Source organism: Necator americanus, chromosome II (assembly GCF_031761385.1).
Source record: "Necator americanus strain Aroian chromosome II, whole genome shotgun sequence".
NCBI lineage: Eukaryota > Metazoa > Nematoda > Chromadorea > Rhabditida > Ancylostomatidae > Necator > Necator americanus.
The window spans coordinates 18,536,044-18,545,997 of record NC_087372.1 but is presented as its reverse complement, the minus strand read 5'-3'; the positions used below and the strand labels follow the sequence as shown (position 1 = coordinate 18,545,997).

At 44.5% G+C, this 9,954-nt stretch overlaps 4 protein-coding genes across 7 annotated transcripts in view; all 4 read left to right on the top strand.

Moving 5' to 3' along the window:
- Positions 1 to 43: 43 nt before the first annotated feature.
- On the top strand, positions 44 to 2,823 carry RB195_018355 (uncharacterized protein; the record flags this gene model as incomplete). The annotated part of the gene is made up of 3 exons (XM_064185765.1): positions 44 to 91; positions 194 to 263; positions 2,630 to 2,823. 3 exons carry the CDS (start codon positions 44 to 46, stop codon positions 2,821 to 2,823), a joined length of 312 nt encoding a protein of 103 aa, XP_064041646.1.
- A 1,418-nt stretch (positions 2,824 to 4,241) lies between these two features.
- RB195_018354 (uncharacterized protein) lies at positions 4,242 to 4,943 on the top strand (the record flags this gene model as incomplete). 2 transcript variants are annotated; one of them, XM_064185763.1, is made up of 1 exon in its annotated part: positions 4,242 to 4,943. In XM_064185763.1, the coding sequence occupies one exon, from the start codon at positions 4,242 to 4,244 to the stop codon at positions 4,941 to 4,943; it is 702 nt and encodes a 233-aa protein (XP_064041644.1). The 2 variants fall into 2 exon arrangements, with proteins under 2 accessions (XP_064041644.1, XP_064041645.1); XM_064185764.1 differs by having other exon boundaries at positions 4,272 to 4,943.
- A 78-nt stretch (positions 4,944 to 5,021) lies between these two features.
- On the top strand, positions 5,022 to 5,867 carry RB195_018353 (uncharacterized protein; the record flags this gene model as incomplete). Its single annotated transcript, XM_064185762.1, has 1 exon — positions 5,022 to 5,867. The coding sequence occupies one exon, from the start codon at positions 5,022 to 5,024 to the stop codon at positions 5,865 to 5,867; it is 846 nt and encodes a 281-aa protein (XP_064041643.1).
- A 138-nt stretch (positions 5,868 to 6,005) lies between these two features.
- RB195_018351 (uncharacterized protein) overlaps positions 6,006 to 9,954 on the top strand; it is a gene marked incomplete at both ends in the record, with an annotated part of 28,678 nt that continues 24,729 nt past the window's right edge. For 2 of the 3 annotated variants that reach the window (XM_064185759.1, XM_064185760.1), the window contains 5 exons: positions 6,006 to 6,116; positions 6,494 to 6,636; positions 6,995 to 7,218; positions 9,551 to 9,779; positions 9,864 to 9,952. In XM_064185759.1, coding sequence (XP_064041638.1) covers positions 6,006 to 6,116; positions 6,494 to 6,636; positions 6,995 to 7,218; positions 9,551 to 9,779; positions 9,864 to 9,952 — 796 coding nt within the window. Of the gene's footprint in view, positions 6,117 to 6,493; positions 6,637 to 6,703; positions 6,868 to 6,994; positions 7,219 to 8,185; positions 8,312 to 8,373; positions 8,543 to 9,550; positions 9,780 to 9,863; positions 9,953 to 9,954 lie in introns of those variants that run through there. The other variant, XM_064185758.1, reaches the window with a different exon arrangement.

Here is a 9,954-nt window from a genome sequence, read left to right as displayed (position 1 = left end):
AATTTGCATGCAGTTAGGTCCTTTCATGCTCATTTTTCGACAGATGAGGTGGTGGTCTGCGTTCACTCCGCTAATTATTTACACTCAAGAAGTAGGTTTACTCTCGGGCATGTTCAATCTATGAAATTTGACGAAACGGCACAGCGAAGTCTTCTGGAACCGTTTATTTCGGTGCAGATCTACTGTAATCTAGGAAGCAGTGAACCAACATCACAACAACAACAGATTCCCTTTGAAGATTTCGCCTTTACGTCACATTGTAGGTGAGTCCAAAAATATCGACGTATGATGGGGCAACTACTCACAACCACGCCAAAAAAATTATAGAAGGATCTTACAGTCTCCCCCTCCCCCCAAAACTGCTTTTCAAAAAATGGCTCTAACGGGCGTTCTCTCGATAGGTTAGTAATCCTTATTATCCTTATTCTATGCATACTGTTAGACTCAGGAAACTACGGAGAATCAGAATCTTAAGACCACTAAATGCTCTACTTTCTGACTTATTCCAACTACTGACCTTGTCGTCGCGATTTCACTGAAGAATAGCTTCTCATAGCACAAATACGATCAAGATATTGGATGTTCGGGTGGCGTATAAAAAGACCCCGAACCAATGTTCCACGGCATGTTCTTTGCGTACTTTCTTCGAGGGTGACGATCATTAAAACTTGCAGTGGGACTGGGGACACCGTATATCTCTGTCTTTTACCAAAAATTTGTAGATTGTAAATTATGAACTAGGATACTGTGGTTACTCAGTCCTACCAGGTCAATGTGAAGACCTAGATTCACCGGATCAGACACCATCTTCTGTTCGTTGATAACTCGAGAACCGCAGTCGGGGAACCTTGAAATCAGCGTACTACGAAATTGATGATGTTGGAATCTCTGTGGGCATATGTGAAGTTCAGGATTTAGATTACGAATATGAGCGAGGTCCTTTCAAACCATGTTTTTTTTGTTTTTCATGTTCCTATAGTATCGTGCAGTAGTGTTTCCGTCAGTCCGAAGGATGACGAAGGACAGTCTGATGCTAATTACACATACATTCCTGAATCATATGAACAGCTACACAAACGGTCAGTAACAAAGAACCTTTGTTTTGCATGTCGAGACAAGGAAATATCCATTTATGGGGACCCACATAAATATTTCAAGTACACCTCAGAGGAACAGAGAGTCGCTCCCGTTTGCTCAGTGCTCCCAAGTGGCCCGCAAAAAGGTCTGGAAAGGAAACGAAAAGATCTACAGGAAATATACATGCATCTGGAAAGCGTTCGGTCTCATGTACTACTACAAGTTCCAGAACCTATGACAGGAACAACAACATCATACTATATAACCATATAATAACGGGCTTGGTCTGTCATGTGTGTGTATGTGTGTGTATGTGTGTGTATGTGTGTGTATGTGTGTGTATGTGTGTATGTGTGTGTGTGTGTGTGTGTGTGTGTGTGTGTGTGTGTGTGTGTGTGTGTGTGTGTGTGTGTGTGTGTGTGTGTGTGTGTGTGTGTGTGTGTGTGTGTGTGTGTGTGTGTGTGTGTGTGTGTGTGTGTGTGTGTGTGTGTGTGTGTGTGTGTGTGTGTGTGTGTGTGTGTGTGTGTGTGTGTGTGTGTGTCGAAATGGTGCGCCGACATCGGAAGCTACAAGATGGGATGCGACAGGTCCAATGGCGTGGAATTGGTGCGCCAGAAAGCTATAATATGGGGTGAGAAAGGTCCCAAGGCGTCGAAGTGATGCGCAATTACTTCATTTGCATGTCGCAAAGGGCGAATGAGACGTTGCTACCGTTTCATAGCTGTAGCCACTGTCAGCGTTGCGCTTCTCCTCTATGACTACTCCGCTCGTCTATTTCCTTGCACCTTTGCCCCAGGCTTATAAAATGCCTCCTTCAGAAAGTGGAAACAGGCATGAAAACGGCTGCTCAAATAGTGACGAACAGTTTACATGATCTGACGTAGAACGTTATCCTTATCAGCAGGATGATGTCATTCACCTCATTTTATGCTAAAACATCATTCTGTGGTAACAACTGGGGGGAGTCGGAAGAAAAACCCATACTTCGAGTAATGCTTGTATGGAAAGAGTGTTTGAAACTGTAGTTTGAATGTTTTTCAAATGTAGAAGTGACGCCGATAGGAAGAAAATTATGAAATTTTCAACCTAAATTTGTTTCAAAAAGAAGTGAATGGAAGGTGTTGTTAGAAAAACAGTTCTAATTTCGCAGGAAATGGCGCCACTATTAGTTTTCAGTGGTGCTATATAATGACTGACGGGTTTACTCTGTCACGTGCGTGCGTTTGTTTATTTTACATTATTTTTTGCTTTTCTTCGTCAGATAGGTGTGCCGGCGATGCAAAAAGACATAATGGGGTGGGAGGAATCTCAAGACGTCAAATTGGTGCAGAGACACCAAAAAGCATAGGTGAATTTCTTTAAAAAATATTATATATATATATATATATATATATATATATATATATATATATATATATATATATATATATATGACGAATATGTGTTCCCGTGTCCTAAACATACCAACGGAATCGCTGTCGGGGAGTCGCTGGCTATCTGGAGGTAACATATTAACACTTCGCTGCTTTGTTGAACCGACAAGCGCTTTTAGTCCTTGAACTCGCTGACCATGGTGCACGCCCAAGCACAGAATGCACCATGGTCAGCGAAGAGCCACCGACGGAGTCGGAGGTTCTGGTCTGTATTCAAGAACTGGAGAATGGAAAATCTGGCGGAGACGATGGAATTAGCGCAGAAATGCTGAAATTTCTTTCTTCCGGGATTCGTAAGATGACTGAAATCTGAGATGATCCGTTCAATATGGATTGACATGACTGCGTGTAATATACAGGGTTTTGCAGCGAAACATCCTTGATCGACTGATCCGACATCGCGTAGAAACCACCCGTGTCGAGCAAACCGGCTTTTGCCCTAGTCAATCGACGATTGATAATCTGTTTGTTGGGATGAAAGTGATTGAAATGTAGCAACGGTATTCGAAGCCTCTACAGTTAGCTTTTTTGGACTTCGAAGCAGCTTTCGACACTCCTCACCATAGCCCTCTTCTCAATGCGCTCCGCCCCGATGGAGGTCTGGGGAAAAAAGGAGCCTAATGGACGACGTGAGTAGAAAAACAACTGTTCGAACACCAGGTGGATGTACTATACCGTTCGAAGCGGAAACTGGAGTAAGACAGGGGCCGTGAGGGGATCCTTTCTGTTCAACTTCGTCGTCGATGACGTAATGCAAAGAACAGTTACGCAGCGTCGTCGAAGTCACAAAATGTTATTAACATTGTATCAAAAATAGCTGCAGCCTACGCATTGCTGCTGCGCCCTGATAAATGCAAGCAGATGCGGGTCTCCTCGATATTCTCAACGGGAATCTGGGTGGACGAACAACCTATCAAATTTGTGGATGAGTTCTGTTGTTTGGGCTGTATGCTGAAAAACGAAAGCTACGAAAGAGATATCCAGCGAAGCTAATTCGGCATTCAACTCAGCACTAACCAAGCGCTTTTAGTCGACCCCACCGCCAACGAAGTCAAGCTGCAACGAACGAAGTCTACCTATCCGTCTTCGTCTCACGTTATGAAAAAACCGCATAATCGTCTTGTTCAAGTTGTTCTGAAGGTGCTTTCAGATCCTGATTGGAAAAGGCTCCTGGTCGTGAAAGAAAGTTCTAGACAGAGATTGTTAGGGAAGATCTGAGGACACCTGACGTTGATAGGCAGCTCATTCGAGACGTAAAATAGTACCGCTTATGGAATAGCGATGGATGGGTTGATTCTATGCGAACTCTAGCTGAAGATCGAACAGGATGGGTTTGGATATGTTCAAGGACGACACACCCCTTTGAAGATGCGGATACCTGGGTTAGGTTTTAACACTCTAATCTTGGCTCTAGCTGACTGCACGAAAGTCATGTGGGTCTTTTAGTCACTTTTTTGCGTATTTCTGTAACGCTGCAGTATTTCTTTCATGTTGTATATTGGATTTAATTACATTACATCCGACATTTTGTATCTGATACTACATTTCTTTTACTGAAAATTTGTTCTAGATTTCTCAGCTCAGTGACATGATTAATCCACATACGAAGAGTATTATCTTAATATAAAATTTTCGCGGTTTGGGGCCGCGTATACGACTAGGACCGCTACCTGCACGTGGTGGCCCTGCTTTAACTAAAGGAAATCAGGCGTTCGACTATACGCATAGGGAATGTACGAGCTATATAACCCGCACTGTTATATGGTGAAATATTCCCAAACATTGCAAAAAGGTGTTGTCCAGCACATCACCAAAACCCACAACCTGAAAGGTCAACTGCCTGAGGGAAGTTTGGAATATTTGGCAACAACCATTCGTTTCGTCACGCTGATCTGCCGAACACTATCGAGTGAACTCCAACAAGCCGCCCTATCTAAGCTTCTGCGATATTTCTGTGTGCCTTTTGCTGCACTGCAGGAAACACGCATGAGAGATCGGCCCGTCATCAGCATCGAAAATTACACCATATACTGCGGCAATGCTGATGAGAACAAAGTAGGTGGCTGCGCGATAGCTATGAGGAACGATTACAAGAAGCTGGTGGAGGAATTTGGCTCAACGTCGTCTAGATGCGTACGACTGCGGAATCGCAGAGGACACAAACTCTGGACCGTAAGTACTCACGCGCCTACGGAAACCGCTGAGGACAACAGTAAGGACGTCTTCAATGATGAAGTTAATGCATTGGTGTCTAAAATACCAAGCCACCAAGTGATTATTGTCGGAAACGACGCAAATGCGAAGATGGAACTCGAACAGCAATCCGATGTGCTAGGAAAATGGTATTATGCAGCAGAGCGCACGTCGGACAACGGTGACCGTCTAGTCGACCTGTGCGAACAGACGGGCCTCATCTTCCCTTCCACGTTTTAGAGGAATCATCGACGCCATCAGCTCACGTGGCAGATGTCAACCTTTTTAAGAGAGCAAGAAGAGCAGCACTAGAGGAAGATGAGGACTCTTAAGCTTCAGCTCGACTACGTTGTGGCGAGAAACATTCCTCAGTCAGATGTCCGAAAAGCTAGAGCTGTTTGGGAGGTCGCGTTCGACTCTGACCACTGTCCAGTTTTTCTCAGCTTCAAGGTACGGTTCCACAAGAGAAACCGAGGAGTTCCTCTTCAACCGAAAATCGACATGGCAGGTTTAAAAGACGAAGAATGCAGGACGAAATTCCGCCAACGTGTATCTATTAATGTTGGATTACGACCAGGAAGAAGCTTAGCGATGCGGATTCCTTTACAAAGCATCGAGGACGCTGCAAGAGAAACACTCCCGATTCTATCGCCGCGGAAGAAGTTTGCCTTTGCATCTGCGGGAACGAAATCCACGTACACTTCTGTATTTGTCGCGCGCAGCGCTGGTGACTTCAACCAGGAAAAGCGTCTTAGAAGGAAGCTGCGTTGTCAACTGCAACAAGATCGCGATAACGAGTGGACGTCAAGAGCGATGGAGTTTGAGAAGGCGTGGGACAACAGGAACCCACGGAAAGACTACGCTCTATTAAAACAGTGTAGCGGCAGAATGAAAAGATGTTCTCTTGTCCTTAACACTGCCAATGGAGTAGCTGTCGGTGAAGCAACCCTTCCAGTTTGGAGGGTACACTTCAAGACCTTGCTGAACCGGCTAGCACCGTCAGCTCCTGAACTCGAACACGTTCATAGACCGACATATGCGGTTAACGAGGAGCCACCGACCGAGTCGGAGGTCCTGGTCTGTATTCAGAAAATAAAGAATGGAAGATCTGGTGGCGACGATTGCAGAGACGTTGAAATATCTTCCTCCGTTTGGGATTCGTGAGATGACGAAGATCAAAGTTTAGTATGGATAGACAAAAGGATACCTTAGTCGTGGAGATCCACTATCATAATTAGCCTCCACAAGAAGTCATCCTTCACGGACCTTAGGAATTATCGAGGAATCTCTTTGCTGCGCGTTATGTACGAGGGTGTGGAGCGGATTATCCTTGACCAACTCATTAAACATCGCGAAAAAACAACGAGCGACGAGCAAGCTGGCTTTCATCCTGGCCGATCTGCGATTGACCAGGTGTTCATCGTCAGGAGAGTGATCGAAATCTGGCGGCGGTATTCGAAGCCAATGCAATAAGCGTTTCTGGACTTTGAAACTGCGTTCGACTCTCCTCACCGAGGCCTTCTTTTCAACGCGCTCCGCGCCGATGGAGCACCAGGAAAGTTCGTTCGCTTACTTGATGACATGAATCAATGAACAACTGCTGCAGTTCGAACACCTTATTACATATGACATTATGCGAAGAACAGTAGATCAGTATTATGCTAATATAATTCTAGCACCATCAGGATTCCCTTTGACCGATCTCGATTACGCTGACGATGTTGTTATATTCGCTGAAAGCAGTGCGAAACATTAACATGTTGTCAACCTTGTATCGGAGCTGGCTGCAGCCTACGGACTACGCCTACGCCCTGATAAATGCAAGCAGATATGGATCTCTTCGAGACCTCGAACGGGAATCAGGGTGGACGGACTCGACTCGACTAGAACTCGCTGATGAGTTGTTACCTGGGCTGTACGCTCAAGAACAACGGTAGCTACGAGAGAGATGCTCAGCAAAGATGCGCTGAAGCCACTTCTGCATTTAACTCCTTAACGAAATGCCTGTGGTCGACCCCAATCGCCAACAAAGTCAAGTTGGAGTCTACCTATCCGCAATTCGCCCCATCATGATGTACGGATCGGAGACTTGGTCAGCTCCATCTACGGTGATTGCAAGGAACGAAAGCTGCTTAGACGGCTGTTTGACTACTTTTGGCCTAGGGTATGCCACAATTAAGATTTTTACGCAAAAATTGATGTGGCATACCGGCGGATGACACTTGGAAGATAAAATCGTCATCGAATGTGGCTAAAGTAAATCGTCTTCGCTTCTTTGGTCACATATTAAGGAGATGGACAGATCCCCTTGTTCAATGGGTTCTGATGAGTTTGTCGGGTTCGATCTGGAAGAAGCCACCTGGCCGAAAACGGAAGTTCTGGGCTGAAGTGATGAAAGAGGACCTGAGGACACTCGGCGTGAATAGGCAGTTCAGGCGAGACGTAAGGTTTCGCAGAATATGGGATAGCGACGAATGGATTGATTCTGTGCAAGCTGTCGCAGAAGAACGAGAAGGTTAGGCAGAGCTGTGTTCAAGGACGGCACACCCCGGCGAAGATGCGAGTAGTCGCGTCAGGCGATGACACCAGCCCTCCGATTAAGTTAAGTAAATCATGCGGATTTATCGTTAGTCCAAGTCTTCCGACATTTGCCTTCTTCACTTATCTTCTTCGAAATCAGTACAATTCCATCTGAAAATTGTTTCTAGCATTGTTAGAGATATGAAGAATATGCACTCTCAGCTAGCAGTTGCAAATACATAATAGTAATGAAACAAATACGTTAACTTGGACGTACCATACAATTTCCCGAAACAGTATGAACTACTTCTGTTGTGGATGTCGTTACAGTCAAAGACTAGTCTTTTTTGAAGTCAAACCCGGAAAAGAGAACAGAACATACTCCACATAGAAACAACAGGGTGGTCATACAAGAATTCAGCGTATCCGATACGGGTTTACTTCACGCGAACAACACGGTGAAAATCCCATCCTACAACAATTTCCATAAAATTAAGAAGAAACAAATGTATACATCCTTTTCCTTGACTTTCGAGTAAACTGTATTATTATGGTGGATGTACATACTGCTGAAAAGTTCGACTTTCAATAAACCTCGGCATAGTTGAATTTATATTATCGAGTTTGATAAGCTGTACACGAGGTTGTTAAGTAGATTTATTGGCTAACGTTTCGGCTATATTGCCTTCTTCAGAGCCTGAAAAGGGCGGTATTCAATCTACAATTCAAACGACCAACCTCTCCACAACTAAACTGATAAACTCCACGCCTACTTTCAATCACAAATTTAGCGACTGCACTGAATGCTCACCTTAGATCGGAGACGCCTAGCATGGACCGCTGACTGGTCGATCACGAGGGCGAATGGTTCGGATGTCACATTCGGGTCGGGAGAACCATTCGAGATATGGCGCGAGTTCCCGCGTTATCGACAGACATTCACCCTTGTGGTTCATTTTTAGGAAGAATATGCACCCTCAGCTAGCAAGTCCGAACACATAAAACTTGCTAGGGAGAAACCAAAGGGCAAATGTCTTCCTTTTTTGAACATGGCACCTCAAACTGTACGTACCAAACGAAATGGTATCGTAAGCCTAGTAATAAAAACATCTTGGTTCATTTTCCTTCTGCTCATCCATTTCATATGAAGAAAGCTGTGCTTATGAGCGCTGCCATAAGGCGGTGTCTGAGGAGAGCAGATTTGGATAGTTCCGTTTCGGTCGTTGAAGTACCACCGAACAATTTGAAACGTCAGTTAGTTCGGAATCGTTTGTACGATACCATCTGTACAACACCGAACTGTATTATTTGTCCCACAGGTAGACCAGGAGACTGCATGAGATCCGGGGTAATCTACCTGATTTCTTGCACGAACTGTAAAGACGAGTATGTCGGTAAAACGGCACGACCGCTGTATATCCGCATCAAAGGGCACCTCAGCGGCAAGAATAGGTTACGAGAATAGACACCTTTAGGTGCCCATAAAACACAAAAACACGACGGAGCCGATTTCGAATTTAGGGTCCAAATCTTAGCGCACGAATCTAAAACGTTGGCTCAAAAATCGCTGGAGGCATTTTGGATCCAAGCCAAAAACCCTAAAATGAACCGCAAGGGTGAATGTCTGTCGATAACGCGGGAACTCGCGCCATATCTCGAATGGTTCTCCCGACCCGAATATGACATTCGAACCATTCGCCCTCGTGATCGACCAGTCAGCGGCCCATGCTAGGCGTCTCCGACCTAAGGTGAGCATTCAGTGTAGTCGCTAAATTTGTGATTGAAAGTAGGCGTGGAGTTTATCAGTTTAGTTGTGGAGAGGTTGATCGTTTGAATTGTAGATTGAATATCGCCCTTTTCAGGCTCTGAAGAAGGCGATATAGCCGAAACGTTAGCCAATAACTTCATTTAACAACCTCGTGTACAGCTTATCAAACTCGATAATATGATGTGCATATTGACAGAACAGAACATAACGACACCCGTTCGAGATAAACTCCTCCAGGCAGGCGCATCAAATGCACAGACGGTGCTGATAGCGTGATTATGGTTGTTACCGACAAGATGCACATGCAATATATATATATATATATATATATATATATATATATATATATATATAACGTGCTCAGGCGTATTGTGAGTGTTTCGGTGTGAGAGAGATGAACTGATTAAACTGATCGTTCGCTGTTCTAAACACATGCGGTCTATAAAATTGTAGACGGTGTTTCGCATTTTGGCCGCTGTTCCTGAATACCCTATCTTCCGCTTTTTGATGGATTGCCTATGATGTTTCAATTAGTGCTGGTTATTTCTATCGTTTACAGACTCAGTAAGAACACAAAAACAGCATACATCCGCTCAAATAAACAGAAGGAGAAGAAGCCACAACAGCTACGAAGTGCGAAATTCAACAGATTGGTTGGACAGAGATCACGCGACATCAACAACAACAACAACATTATCAACAACATCAATAGCAACTTCTGTTGCAAAACCACCAGAAGGCACAGGATCAACCACATCAACAAATGCCGATAACTCAACCACACCCAGGTTCATTTATATTCGTGTAGAGGCAGCAATAAACTATGAAATCCAGAGTCACAAACTTTCCTAGGGGAATGTAGAAAGATTTAGCAGCTTTACATTGATGGAAACGACCATCGTAAATCCGACTACATATGCCCGATCAAAATCACCAAGAGCCGCATCAACAGCCGCAAATGGT